The 15,835-nt window shown below is 43.2% G+C and overlaps 1 protein-coding gene across 1 annotated transcript in view; it reads left to right on the top strand.

The window, feature by feature from the left end:
• Nucleotides 1-15,835, top strand: part of HNRNPUL2 (heterogeneous nuclear ribonucleoprotein U like 2) — a 75,889-nt gene that overhangs the window by 23,494 nt on the left and 36,560 nt on the right. The window contains exons 4-5 of the mRNA XM_068261121.1: nt 10,346-10,485; nt 12,119-12,209. Coding sequence (XP_068117222.1) covers nt 10,346-10,485; nt 12,119-12,209 — 231 coding nt within the window. The remainder of the gene's footprint in view (nt 1-10,345; nt 10,486-12,118; nt 12,210-15,835) is intronic.

The raw sequence follows: 15,835 nt of genomic DNA, 5'->3' as shown, positions 1-15,835 counted from the left end.
AACCACAACATCAGAAATCCCATCATGCTTTGCACAGCATCAGGGGAAAACTGCCCGGGCAGTTTTCTTCTGTGCAGCTTAAAATGAGGCTTGGGTAAGAGAAACAAAGTTCTGATGCTGTGAAACTGTTAAAGAAACACCAAGCCTTTTCAGTGCTGCTGAGTCGATTTTTAGTCTGGAGGTTCATTTTAAGGTTGGCTGCTATAAATTGTACTTACTGTTATATATGTCTAGGTGCTTTTTTAGATTCTTGCCTTTTTTTTAAAATGAATTTTTGTTAAAGTTTTAATGGCATACATATTTTAGTGGTCATACTTTTCTGGATGATCTCTCTGCTGTCATTTTGGTATTTTTTTTTTATAAACCGTATGGTATAAACTGTATGCAAGAATAGACAGGTCATAGCAAATCAAAACTAACTGTTTCAAGTCTTGTTGGAGTCTTTCAAAGTCCCAAATTTGGGGTGTAGGCTATGGTTGCAACGGTATGAAATATTCAGAGTATAACTGTCTCAAAAAACAGTACGGTATTACACAATTAATATTTGTTACCCTTATAAAAAATGAAAAAGGGTCAACGTTGAGTGACTTCTAATTGCAGCTACATCATTGCTGGTATTCACTGCCCTTTGAAGTAGAAATAGGGTAGTGAGATGCACAACAGCATAGTAACCTTTAAAGAAAAACATTTCTTTGTTACAGCTGATACAGATGCTGAAATTAATCTGCACTATTTCTATATTAACATGTACTTTTAAATGAGCCTGTCTGCCATGGCAGTCAGGTGACATGGGTGAGATCAAATTACAACTTGAAATTAGACACAAATGAGGGGGAATTAGATAGGCTAAAATCTCTAAATACATTCAGGGATTTCTGTTTTCTTTCTATCCTGTGCAAGAGTTCAGGTCCACTTTTTTAACTCAGCGCTTTTTTTTTTTTTTTTTTTTTTTTTTTTTTTTTTTTTTTACAATTCAATTTTTATAGTTTGTTTACGTTTAACAATACATAGACATAGTTAAGAAAGTACAAAGATGAGAAACGGCACCTCGATCCACCCGAAATCGGGGTATTGTTGACAACTGTTGCTTACATTGAAGAACAATGTGCGACTATTTACTTGTCAGCTTAGACGCATACATGTAGAGCTTATATACATCAGTATTATACATAGTTATGCCAAAGTAGTGCGGATAAGATTGCATGGTACATATTTGTGTCTGTATATAAAATATCCTCGTAATCCAATATTTTGACTATTCAGTATACCAATAAACAATACAATACATTGTGGATCTTAGAGCATGAAGAGAGAAAAGAGTTAGAGGGGGGTAGAGAGAATAGAAGGGAGGAGAGAAGACGAGAGAAAGAGAAGAGAAGGAAAGAGGAAGATTCAGATTCTCCAGCACCCTCCCCGTCCGACCGTGACCATTAAGCCCATCTCTGGTTATTCTTGTAGTGAGGGGCTGTTAAAAAGAAATATGATTAATCATCCGGACCGGTTGGGAGAGCATCTACGTTATTGTACCATGGGGCCCAGATTTTGTCGTATCGCTGGGGGCAGTTCCTGCTCTTATAGGTTAAACGGTATAGTGGAAAAGTTTTGATAACGTTTTTCTTCCAGAAATTGAGGGATGGGGGTCTGTCAGACTTCTCGTTCGAAGTATCTCTTTGCGCCCGTAGAAACACAAAATTTTAACTAGATACTGCGAGTGTTTGTTAGCCCGGAGTACCATCTAGTAATCCCAATAATGCTATTCTAGGGGAGAGCATCAAGTGAGTTTCGAGGATTTCGTTAATGAGTGTGATGATTTCCTGCCAGAAATTAAGTATCTTAGGGCACTCCCAGAACATGTGAAAATGGGTACCCCGGGTAACTCCGCACCTTGGGCAATTGGGGCTATGTGTGTTGGATATTTTATTCATTCGCACAGGTGTTAATTATGTTCTGTGTAGGAACTTGAATTGAATTAGACGTTCTTTAGCAGATATAGCGCTTTATTCTTAAAGCAGATCCGAGATGAAAAACTATAACAAGTAACTTGTCTATTCATCTTAACTAAAGTTTAGATAGTTTACACAGCAAATCTAGCTGAACATAGCTTCAATAGAATAGGATTATTTCTTCCTGTGATACAATGACAGCAGCCATGTTTGTAAACATTAGACACCGCACTCAGCCTCTGAAAAAAAAAACTAATTCCCCCCCCCCCCCCCCCCCCCTCCCCTCTGCCTCTGAAATCTCTGGCTAGTATTACCTCCCCCTCCTCCTGCCCAGACTGAGCTCCCATGAGCCCTTGCTACTGCCAAGACTCTCTGAAAACCTGTGGGTGAGGCTTGTTTAGTTTATAGGGAAGTAGAGTATTAAAACAAAAAGGATTTGGCTTGAGGAATGCCCTATAAACAATAGGAAACGAGCACAATTATGCAATGAGTAAAAGTTCATCTCGGATCCACTTTAAGTGGAAAGCTCCTTCAGCTTATGATCAGCATCCGAAGAGGTGATAACATCTTTTGTTTACATTCCTCTGTTACTACATTCCTAGCTGTGCTGAAAATAAGCTGTCTGCTTCCAGCATGCACACAGTTGAGAAGAGCTCACTATATTTTAATATAGAATTGCAGCAGCTATGAATAAAATATAATGGCAGCTTTCAGAGCAAATAAACTGTACTTTATTTTGTGCAGAAGTAATATTGTCAGTTTACATATTACAAGTTCCCAAATATGGTAACTGTATGGGTAATAAAGTAGGTAAACGCATTTTTTTACATTAAATGTTCTGTCCGTTTTATGCCTCTTAAAGATAAGTATCAAGGTTTTCATAGTTGAAATGGTACTGGCCCAGATTCTGAGTACACTAGTGTGTGTTGCTTTTTTTTTCTTTTTTTTTTTTTTTCCAGCTGTGTAAAGGTCTCTAGTACAAACCTGATCTCTTGAAAGACAAATGAAGGGACTAAATAAATCAGAATTTATTCTCGCCAAGTACACCGGATGGTGTACCCGGAATTGCTTGTGGTTCACATGGCAAATGGCAGTTCGGGAACATATAACACAGGACAGACATAAGCAAGAAAAACATACAAGGTCAACTTGTGAGCAGGGCTGCTCAAGCTTGGGTCTTGGGGCGGTCAGAGTTTGCGGCTGCGCGGAAGGTTTGCCCTGAGGGCTAGAGAGTCTCAGTGGTGTAGACCGGGGGAAGGGGGGGGGGGGGTCTCGAGTTCAGTGAGTTCAACAGGAGAACTGCTTGGGGGAAGGTGTTCATGCGCTTGGTGGTTTTGGAGGGGATGGATCTGGAACAGCGTCCCAGTGGTAGGGGCTCGAAGTAGCGTCTGCCCGGGTGGGAGGGGGTCGAGTAAAATTTTGGAGGCCCCTGTCTTCATTCTCATGGAGTAGAGGAGATCTAGGGCTGGCAGGTGGGTGCCAATGATCTTTTCTGCTGCGTTTATCACTCTGTGGAGTCTGTACTTGTCCCTAGCGGTTGCTCCTGCATACCAGACGATTATGGAGCAGCAGAGGATGAATTCAATGATCGCGGTGTAAAAGCTGGTAAGCAGCTCCCCGTGCCATCCCGAATTTCTTCAATTTGTCGTAGGAAGAATAACCTCTGCTGTGCTTTCTTCTGAGTACTGTTAATGTGCTGCTCCCATTTGAGGTTGCTTGTTATGGTTGTGCCCAGGAACCGGATGCTTTGAACTCTGGAGACCTCGGACCCGTCGATGAGCACAAGGAGAGGGGCAGGAGGGAGTTTCCGGAAGTCCACAATCAGTTCCACGGTCTTTGCCGTGTTGAGAACAAGATTGTTGGCCTTGCACCAATCACAGATCTTCTCATTTTCATTTCAATAAGCATCCTCCCCGTTTCTATCAATGAGGCCAATAAGCGTGGTGTCATCTGCAAATTTAATAACTTTGACGGAGTCAGTAGCTGAGGTGCAGTTGTTAGTATACAGCGAGAACAGGAGTGGAGACAGTACGCACCCTTGCGGTGCGCCAACGTTCGTAGTTCTCTCGCTGGAGATGCGACAACCAAGCTTGACCCGTTGTGTCCTGTTGGAGAGAAAGTCTTTAATCCACCTGCAGAGGAGGGAATCTGCCCCGAGGTGCGCAAGATTGTCGATCAGAATGTCCGGACAGATGGTGTTAAAAGCCGAGCTGAAGTCGAGGAAAAGGACCCTGGCGTAAGGCTCCTGGCCTGTCAAGATGCTCCGAGATGTATGCCAGGCTGACATTGATGGCATCGTCTACTGATCAGTTTTCCCTGTAGGCAAACTCTACTTGGGGTTCTTCCAGCCCCTAGAAGTCACATGTGTCCCTTGGCACAGCTCTGGTCTTCCATTGGCAGCCTTTGAAGATTGCCACTCCCGGTGTCTTCTGCGCATGCCGCATGAGAAGGTGCTGACACTCTTAACTTGCAGGGGCTGGAAGAAGCCCCAGGTAAGTAAAGGGTTTTACTTTGTTGCAACGCCTATGCTTTAAAGTGGACCTGAACTCAGAACTTCAGCACTGCTCTAAAAGATAAGCAACCTCTAGGCTGTAGACCAGGGATTTCAAACCGGTCCTACGAGGGCTCAGGTCCTCACACATTTTGGCACAGCTCAAATTAATTGATGGGTCTGAATCAGGAAAGGTGTGGTCCATCAGGTAGAACACATTCCTCTTTCTCAGTCCATCCTAAACACTGGCATGGATCTGACCTTCCAGGACTGGAGTTCGACACCTGCGGTGTAGACACACTGAGTGCTTTCTGAATGTAAATGTTTAACCACTTGCCGACCGCACCCAAACCCACCCAATTTCCTGCCCAGTGCATTGATTGCATCTATCCTCCCATCTAATCACCCCCTGAAACACCCATCAATCACCACCTGTCACCCCCTGGCACTCCTACCCACCAGATCAGGCGCTAATCTGCCCCCTGTGGGCTTCTGATCACCCGCCCACATCCTCAGAATCCCCCCCCCCCCCCCTGTTCACTATCCTAGTGATCTAAAAACAGTGATCAGTTATTTAGCTAGGGTCCGTCGTTGGGTAGTTAGCATCAGTTAGCACCCAGCCCATCACACCGCAGTCACTAATTAGTTGCTGATTAGCATCACTGTCGCTAATCAGCATTGCTACTATATAGTATCTGTAAGTGATTATCACTGATCGCAGTCAGATCTATATTAGGGTCACTAGGATACACTAAAACCGCAGTGTTTGACCGATCGGGCCTGATCGTTCGCCTGCACTTGCATTCAGCCCACCGCAGTGACAGAATTTTTTTTTTTTCTGATCTCTGCAAAAAAACACTGTACAATAGCTGTGGCGCTGTAAAGATCAGTTTCTTTTTTTTTTTTTTTTTTAATCAAAACTCCGTGACCACAGCTTTTTACTTCACAAGTACCCCCTTTTACTAGGTGGGTTTTTTTTTCCTGGGTTGTCTGAGGAATACCCCCTAAATTTAGCAGTCCACCATGGCAAAAAAAGGGGTATTCTGCTGAAGAGCCGCCGAGATTCTGGCCCAGTGGGGTGAGTGTGATTGGGAAGCCTCATCTGAAGAATCATCCGGGTCAGAATACGAATCGTTGAACAGCAGTGGCTCTCTGACTGATAGCAATGACGAGGTTGAGGTCCTGGCTAGAGCCAGGCGTATCGCACCCCATGTCACTGGACCACAGGTGGCACAGGATCAGCCTCAAGGGCAGCAGAGTGGTGCAAGCGCTGATCCCAGTTTTCTTGGTGAGGCTTGCACCAGTGGCGTAGCTTCTCCTGGACCCAGTACTACCATAGACCCTGGTGAAATGGTGAGCACCAGCATGGTAGTAGAAACTGGTTCGGTGGCACGTGCATTAAGACCCGAGTCGCAGCCACCAGCAAAACGTCCCGTACTAACCATAGTCTCCCAGAGGTGGTGGCAAATCTGATTGGCAATCCCCTGGTTTTGTCGCACCCGTACTGTCCCCTTTCACCGCCCAGTCTGCAGTCCAGGTGGAGACAGATAATCTAGGATTGGCTCTAGACTTTTTTTTAATCTGTTCTGCACCGTGGATCTCTACGACTTAATTGTGGCTGAGACCAACCGTTATGCCACACAATACGCAACCGCCAATCCGAGAAGCTACCATGCCCAGCCTTTTCGGTGGAAACAACTGCAAGTTTCCGAACGTAACATATTTTTTATTTTTTTTGGGGCCTTCTCCTTAACATGGATCTAGTCAAAAAGAATGTATTGCGGTCCTATTGGTCTACGCACCCAGTACATCACATGCCCATGTTCTCTGCTGCCATGTCCAGGTCACTATTTGAGAACATCCTGCGCTTCCTGCACTTCAGTGCCAATACAACCTGTCATCTAAGAGGCCAACGTGCTTATGACCGGTTCCACAAAATTCGCCCCCTCATAGACCACCTGTCATCAAAATTTGCAGATGCTTATACCCCTGACTAGTCATTTTGAGGCATTTGGTTTCCAAACTACTCCTCACGGTTTTTGGGCCCATAAAAGCCAGGGCAGTACAGGAACCCCACAAGTGACCCCATTTTAGAAAGACGACACCCCAAGGTATTCCGTTAGGTGTATGGTGAGTTCATAGAATTAATTTTTTTTTTGTCACAAGTTAGTGGAAAATGACACTTTGTGGAAAAAAAAAAAACCCAATAAAAATCAATTTCCGTTAACTTGTGACAATAAAATATTCTATGAACTCACCATACTTCTAATGGAATATCTTGGGGTGTCTTCTTTCTAAAATGGGGTCATTAGTGGGGTTCCTATACTGCCCTGGCATTTTAGGGGCCCTAAACCGTGAGTAGTCTTGAAATCAAATGCCTCAAAATAACCTGTGAAATCCTAAAGGTACTCCTAGGACTTTGTGCCCCTTAGCGCACCTAGGCTGCAAAAAAGTGGTGTGTGTGTGTGTGTGTGTGTGTAAAAAAAAATTTACAGAGATATTTCTCCCACCCATCATGGGTGTGTGTAAAAATACACCTCAAAACACATTGTACGGTTTCTCGAGTACGGAGATACCACTTGTGACACTTTTTTTTTTTTTTTTTTTTTTTGCAGCCTAGGTCCAAAGTCCTATGGACACCTTTAGGCTTTACAGGGGTGCTTACAATTTGGCACCCCCCCAAAATGCCAGGACCGTAAACACACCCCACAAATGACCCAATTTTAGAAAGTAGACACCCCAAAGTATTCAGAGGGGGGCATGGTGAGTCCGTGGCAGGTTTTTTTTTTTTTTTTTTTTTTTTGTCAAAAAAATGTAATTTTCTGCTAACTTGTGACAAAGAATAAAATCTATGAACTCGCCATGCCTCTTAGTGAATACTTTGGGATGTCTTCTTTCCAAAATGGGGTCATTTGGGGAGTATTTATACTATCCTGGAATTCTAGCACCTCATGGAACATGACAGGTGCTCAGAAAAGTCAGAGATGCTTCAATCTGGGGAAATCCACTTTTTGCACCATAGTTTGTAAACGCTATAACTTTTTTTACCCAAACAAAAAAAATCCATTAAGTGTATTGATTAGACATGTAGCACATTAAATTTAGACAAAAAAATGTATATAGAAATGTTATTTGAAACATGTCAGCACAGAAATTTAAAAAAAACTTTTTTGACAATTTTTTTTTATTTTTTTTTTTATTTTTTTTGGATATAATAAAAACTAAAAATCACATCAGCAATCAAATGGCACCAATAGAAAGCTGCATTAGTGACAAGGGAGGTAAAATTCATTTAGATAGTGGGTTGTATGACCGAGCAATAAACCGTTAAAGCTGCAGTGGTCTGAATGGAAAAAAGTGTCTGGTCCTTAAGGGGTTTTAAGGCTGCAGTCCTTAAGTGGTTAAATATAAAAGAAAACCCTGTGATACATATAGTAATTTTTAGGAGTGGGAGGATACATATAATTGTTAATCTCATCAGTTTATTTTCACCTTGGGTTCACTTTACAGCTGCATTGTCACCATAAAAATCAAATTTAAATAGCAACTGGTCTGAGTGTATTAAGTGAGAAAGATGCTAATCCTGCATTCAAAACTTTTTTTTTTTTTCTTTTATGGTTTTGAGTTCTCACATACCTTTAGCAGAACCGGCCCTTTAATTGTCAAACAGTTGCATGCTGAGGGGTGTTTTTATCTATAATATAATCCTCCACTTCCCTTTATTTCTCCCTCCTTCTAATGACATAAGACAGTGCACTTCCTAGTATAGACCTCATTGGGAGTATCTGAAGACTCTGGTAGGAGGGTGGGTAACGAATACACAATTAGCAAAGGGAGGAAATGTCAGGTCGTCAAAGGTAACAAAGATGGAAACTGTCTAGGATAGGATTCTCTGCTTTTACTTTATAAAATTCACAGGAATCATAAGGTGGACAGTGCAATACATCTTATGTAAGTAGAACTAGTACCGTATTTTTTGGACTAAGACGCACCTAGGTTTAGAGGTCAAAAACTAGGGGGGAAAAAAAATCTTAAACCTGGTGCCTCTATATTGCAGGGGTGTCTTATGGATCTTTCCCCCCAACTATTATGTCCCTATTGAGCCTTCTTTGTGCTTCTTGTTTCCCCCTATGTCATCCTCTAGTGTTCCACTGTGTCCCCTGGAGTTGCCCTGTGCCATGCTCTGTCCTCCAGTCTCCTCTGGTGTCCCCCTGTCCTCCATTGTCCTCCTTCCTACACCCCCTCCGGTGTCCCCTGTCCCTGTGTTCAGTGTCCCCCTGTCCTCCGTTGTCCTCCTTCCTACACCCCCCTCCACATCTGACTCCTGTATCCATACTGTAGCTGATGTCCCCTGTCCCTGTGTGCAGCGTCCCTCTCCTTTTCCCTGTGTCCTATGTCCCCAGACTCCTGTGTGCACTCTTAGCTGATGCCAATCACTTTGTAGGTGCCCAGTGCCCCCTGTGCCTGTGTGCAGCATCCACTCCTTGTTCCTGTGTCCCCCGTGCCTGGACTGCTGTGTCCATACTCGCGCTGCAGCCACTTTTTACTATGCCCGGTGTCCCCTGTGTGCAGCGTTCTCCTTGTCCCCGTGTATTACGTCCCCATGTCCGGACTGCTGTCTCCGTACTCACGCTGCAGCCATGTTGTACTGTATCCAGTTACCCATGCGTGCCGCGTCCTCCTTGTCCGCGTGTATTACGTCCCCATGCCCGGAATCGTGCCTGTAATCGCCGCAGCCACGCTCCGATGAAAAGGAAGTAAGCATGGGGACGTAATACAAGGGGACATGGAGAACGATGCACACGGGACACCGGACACAGTAAAAAGTGGCTGCAGCGTGAGGGCGGGGACATAGAAAGGGGGCAGACACTGCGCTGAGGACGCACATGGCATAGAATGGAGAACATGGGCGGAGGACACAGGATGGTGGACAAACAGGTGCTGGTCAAAATTTACTATTCGCACTATAAGACGCACTGACTTTTTTTCCCCCCACTTTTGTGGAAGAAAAAGTGCGTCTTATAGTCCGAAAAACACGGACTTTATCTACTTGCATATGTGTTTATTTGTAGGTTAGCATGGGTGTCACTTGTTTAAGGCTGTAGACACACTGAGTGCTTTCTGAGAGCCATTCTGACCTTCAGCGCTTTCTGAGCATTAAAAAAAAAACCACTGAGATTGACTTTTTTTTTATAAAAATGATCATTGCGATTGTGTGCGGGTGGGTTTTTTTTTTTTTTTTTTTTCCCATCTGAAGGCGCTGAGGGTCAGAAGAGCCCGGCGGATCGCTGGAAACCAGTCTTATCACACGAACGATAGTCTGTACACACGTCGGATTTGACGTGCGAACGTCTGAACGACGGGACGTTCAAATGACGGGTCGTTCGCAAAAATCCGACGTGTGTATGGGCCTATGGTGAATTGGTTGTGTACTATGAATAATTACTAGAAGATTAGCAGCAAAGAAAATATTCTCATTTTTATTTTCAGGTATATAGTGTTTTTTCTAACATTGCAGCATTCTATAATATGTGCCGATTACACAACACTCAGCATTCAAAATGAGTCTTTCAGAGCAGTCTGTGAAGTAATGACCTCTCCTCTAGAAGAGAAAAAGTAAACAGTGCACTTACAGTTGAGATAAGTCAGATAAGAGCCCTCTCCATGACTGAGTCAGAGTGTTAATGGCTTGTTTGCATAGAGATAACAACTGGAGTTTCTTAACTCTTCCTGTACTGGAAACAATTAGACTGATGTATCTGATCTTGTTTTATTTCTTAGCTGTACTACACATACAAATCATAATATCATAATTTTTTTTCGCTTCAGTGTCTCTTTAAACATGAGTTTTTCATGTGTAAATTAGGCCATCTGTGATAATGGTTATTTTACTCTTTTCTTTGTCTTGCAGACACCTGTGACTTGCAGCTTAAGTTGGATAAGGACTGCTTTGGAGGAAGACCCTTCTTTTTTGAAAAATTCCCATCTTTGTGGTCAGGTTCTCGAGCTACTCATGGTGTAACTACAGGCAAAGTTTGCTATGAAGTTAAGGTGAGTTAGTTTTTAGTATGAATGGGTTTATAGTAGTGTTGTGTTCAGAGTATTTGAATTCTTCCGATAAGAAATCTGAATCTTTGTAAAATGCACACTGTAGCAAGGGGTTTTAACTCTCTCTTGGCACAGTTTTTGGCCGCAGCACTCCAACACCATATATCTCTCATACCACCTTGTGCAGTGTTCTCCCCAGAATTTTTTTCCCAGCTGGGTGGCATGAAAAAGTAGTCAGGTGGGGTGCGAGGGGGAGAATGCAGGGCAGGTGCAATTTTGCCTGCAGCATAGGAGGAGGAGGCGAGCTGATGACAGCCGGGTGCTCGCCAAAATTTGCTAGGTGAAGCACCCCTCTAAAAGAGCCTGGGGATGAATACTGAATATGGATGTTCTAATTGCATTGAATATGGGGGTCAATTTCACGTTTCATACAAGTGTGCTTGTTGCATTTCATAAAGGGTGGGATTTTGCATTACATTTGGTTATTTGCTGCTGGGGTCGAGGGGTATTGCAGATAGTAAACAGGGGTCAGCATCGTACTAAATTATCTGTAATACCCCTCTACCCCAGCAGTAAATAACATCCATATGAAATAACATGCATGTGAACTCTGCAAGAATCGCCCCCATCCACACACGCCTTTCAAGCCACCTGCACATACCTTCAACACAGGATCTATGTTCCATATTTTTTGCAGCAGTTGTTAAGTTTTCATGGACTTTGCGGAACTAGCACAGCTAGGGCCAGATTTTTAATTTTTTACTACCCTAGCCCAACTTTCGACAACTGATCTTTGGCAGATTCAGTCACTGTGATTGAATCTGCCAGATGCTGAAAATCAAGTAATGCATGGGCACTTTACATTTTATTGGCAACCAAGCAGGTAGGCTGAGATAGATACCATTCAGCAGCAGCCTCCATCCCCAGCAAGTAAACTGATCTAAATTGCAGCTGACTGCAGTCGTTGGTTTCCTAGGTCCCCTAGCTTGAAATGAAGGTCATTAATGATCATTCCCCCATTTTACCTGACTCTTATTTGGTACACAAAGGAAGTTGCAGGGCATGCTGGGTTGTCCTTTTTTGCTTCTCTACTTCATTTCAGGCTTAACTAATGCAACTGAAGCCTCTTTCCCTCCTGGTTTCCCCTCCCACACCTCTGTTCCTCTCTGATCGGCCAATATTTCTCATGCTGAGACAATGCACTTTCTATAATATACGGGCAAATCAGGCAGAGGAGAGTAAGGGAGAGAATTACATTGGGATTGGCTTCAAAATGGCCACCGTTACCACAGTTAATATGGGAAATGCTAAGAAGGATTTTTTTTTTTCAGCAGAAAAATCTCTAAAATCAAAATGTGGATAGTGCAACACACACACACACACACACACACACACACACACACACACACACACACACACACACACACACACACACACACACACACACACACACACACACACACACACACACACACACACACACACACTTATTTTTTTGGGCACCTTCTCTCTCCCATTGCTAATAGTGAAGTAATAGTACAGACTTATATTCATTAGAATTTCATATTTTGCCAGATGTGCTGTAATTTAGTGTTTGTTTGTTTGTTTTTTTTCTCTTTCTCCCTGCATTATGTAGGTGACTGAGAAGCTGCCTTTGAAGGACGGCTGTACTGAAGTCCCTTTGATCCGTGTGGGTTGGTCTATAAACCAATCGGCTCCACAGCTAGGTAATGTGTAGTACCATTTCCCTTACAAGTTTCTCTTGAAGTGTTCCCTTATGTGCATATCCTTTAACGTTTTCCCCATCTCATACGGTATGGCAAAACATCCGATAGAGGCAATGCAATTAAAATTGCACAAATCTGTATTTAATTGAAACCTTTTTTTTTTTGGGGGGGGGGGGGGGGAGCAGGTGGCATGTCACAAGGTTTTTGTTTTTTGGCCCCTCTCTATGGGGCGCTTGGATGTGCTATATATTTTCTAGCTTAACTGCAGTCTGAGAAATATGATAGTTCAGCTTTAATGTGGTCAAGATGTAATGCGATAACTTATTGTATCGAATATGTTTTGGTAGATTCTTCAGTTGTTAACCAAAAGTTCTTCTAGAAGACTCAACAAATTCAATTTTTTAGATGAAAAAACATTTTTTCTAATATCGCATTTGTGTGCTTTTTGATTTTGGGCGAGCAGAAATTACCTCCCATCTCCCCTGATCTGCCCAAACATGCACACAGATGTATGGATATAGCACCTGTAAACTATTTCTTAGTAAACCCAAAGTGTGGGAGTTAGGGCCCGTTTCCACTATCGCGGATTCCGCAGAGTTTCCCCGCACATGAATCGCATGGGGAAACTCTGCCATAGGGGATAGCGGCGCTTGCGGGAGCGATTCGGCCGGAACCCCCCGCAGAATTCGCGGCGTAGGCTGCGAATCCCATAGCCGTGCATGGCACGATTCGCCTGTGATCCCGCCCACCCGCTCAGTGCCGGTGGAAACGGGCCCTTAGGGTTGCTAAAGAATATTATTGTGGTTCCCCCACTAGCTGCATAAATGACTATGGATGGGTAATGACATACAAAGCTTTTATAGAGTTTATACAGGAGTATGCAAATGTATTCACATACATTTGTATGCAGTATTTGCATAGTGGCTGGAAAGTGTAATGGTTAAGGGCACTGTCTCTGGATTCTAAATCTTGGATTCTATTCAGTAAGCCAGCACCTATTCTATACCTATACCCTAACACTGCTAATGACTACTGAGTGCACTCCAGTGGCTGCCTCGCAAGTGCTTTGAGTCTGACAGGAGGAAAGCTCTATACAAAAAGGATTATTATTAATTGTAATCCTCTGTGGTCTTGGAACAATTTGCATCTCAATGATCCTCCCTGTGTGTGTGTGTGTGTGTGTGTGTGTGTGTGTGTGTGTCCTCATTTAAGGCTAGTTTAGTGCTCAGCTGTTTCAGATTAATTCTACAGGTCTACTCTCTGCCCCTTTAATTCTATGGGCCTGTTCGCAGTACTGTTGTATCGGATCATGTTATTCTAAAGGCTCATACACACATCCGACTATAGGCCTCGATTCATCAAGACTTATCGAATTGGTTAACGACAGTTTGGTAAAATACCGAATTCGTTAAGTTGATTTCAGGATTCATCAAATTTTATCTACAGCTGTTAGCAAGCATTCGGTAATAATTCGGTAATCATTCGTTAGTGATGCGTTAAAACGGAAGAGAGTGCAATTCATGAAAATAAAAGTGGGCGTGGTTTAGCGTTAAATTTAGGATTAGTTATCTCCTTCACTGCTCTATCGTTATTCCTGTCAGATCATTGCTGACAGAGAAGATGGAGTCATTTGAAGTGGTTATGTATCAGCTGAGAGTGATTCAAAGGCACAGAAGGGCAAGAATAAGGTCTAGAACCATATCAATTTGCAATAGAATAGTTTTATTTGCTATACCAGGACATCTGCATTTCTCTTGAATCATCTTGTAAGAGAACACAGGCAGTGCCAGGGTTAACTAATTTGCTAGCTGCATTATAATTTTTTTAGAAAAGGCTCCTATCAAATAGTGGGATTGTCCCAACCACTTCCAGAATCCTGGTCCAGGTGTTAAGCCCTATTCAGAATGTTGCTACGTAGTGTTCAAAGGACTGCCTTTTACCCACAATTCCATGGGAATCTTATGGCCTTGTGTTAAATTACCGCTGTAAAATGGAAATATCGACACGTTACCGAATGGATACCGAATTGTTATCGAATTCACACTGAATGAGGAAAAACCTTGATGAATACAACTAAAAATCGATAAACTTCGAATTCGGTAATTTAACAAACTGGAAAAAGTTATCTCAAAGACAATGATGAATCAAGGCCATAGTCTTTGGAAAATGAAAGATCACAGACCAATCTTACCACCCTTCATGTAGTATGAGAGCCATACCTTCACAGTCTTTTCTATGGAGCTGAACTCCCCATCAGAAAAATCTTTGCAAGATGCTGCACACAAAGATGCTGTACAGACACAAAAGATCTGTTCCTGCCAAAGATCCGTTCCTGCAAATTGCATTCATAGTCTGAGATCTGCAGATCATACACACCTTGTTTAACTGACATTCATCTGCAGATCAGACAGATTGATGATTGTTGATTTCAGGAGGAGCGCTTCTACCCCGCCTCCAATCCACATGGATGGCATGGAAGTGGAAAGAGTCCCCAGTGTCCGCCTACTGGGCACAACTATCTCCAATGACCTGAGGTGGAACACCAACACGACCTCAACACAGAGGAAAGCCCAACAGAGACTTTTCTTTCTCCGCCAACTGAAAAAGTTCGGTATGGCCCAAAAACTGCTGACAAATTTCTACTCAGCCACGATCGAATCCGTCCTATGCTCTTCCATCCTGGTCTGGTACACCAGCTCCTCCGCCAGCGACAAGCTCAAACTGCAGAGGGTCATCAAATCTGCAGAGAGGATCATCGGAAGATCCCTTCCCACTCTGGACCTCCTCTACCACTCCAGGCTGAACACCAGAGCATTAAAGATCGCCAACGACCCCTCACACCCAGGCTACCGCTTCTTTAATCAGCTCCCCTCGAGCCGGAAGCTCCGGTTCCGATCCATCTACACCAGGACCTCAAGACATAAGAACAGTTTCTTTCCCTCTGCTGTCAACCTCCTGAACTCTCGCCATGGAAATGCCTATCCCCACCCCAAAATACCAAGACGCACTGAGGCACTTTGCACATAGCTCAAGCGTACTTTTTTTGGTTGTTTTTTTATTGTATTGTAACTTATGCCATTGTCTCCCTCTGCATACATGTTCTTTAATGCTCTGTTTTTCTGTATAATGTTCTGTTACTACTGCATGTCCTCTATCTGTAACTACTGTGTACCGTGTATCAGTACCCTGTAAGTGCCAAGCCCAATTCCGGGCACGACCCAGTCGTGCTTGGCGAAATAAAAGTTTCTGATTTTTCTTTCTGATTTCTGCAAATTGCATTCATAGTCTGAGATCTGCAGATCATACACACCTTGTTTAACTGACATTCATCTGCAGATCAGACAATCATCTGCAGATCTGAAAATCCATCCTGGTGAATCTGATCTGCAGATGAATGTCTGTTAAACAAGGTGTGTATGATGATCTGCAGATATCATAGACTATGAATGCATTTTGCAGGAACGGATCTTTTGCAGGAACAGATCTTTTGAATGTCTACAGCATCTTTGTGTGCAGCATCTTGCAAAGATTTCTGTTTGATGGGGAGTTCAGCTCCATAGAATAGACTGTGTAGGTATGGCTCTCATACTACATGGAAGGGGGTAAAATTGGTTTTAGGCAGTGTT

This window comes from Hyperolius riggenbachi, chromosome 11, assembly GCF_040937935.1.
Source record: "Hyperolius riggenbachi isolate aHypRig1 chromosome 11, aHypRig1.pri, whole genome shotgun sequence".
NCBI classification, from domain to species: Eukaryota; Metazoa; Chordata; class Amphibia; order Anura; family Hyperoliidae; genus Hyperolius; species Hyperolius riggenbachi.
Note: the sequence above shows the minus strand (reverse complement) of the source record. Positions and strands in the feature narration are given on the sequence as shown.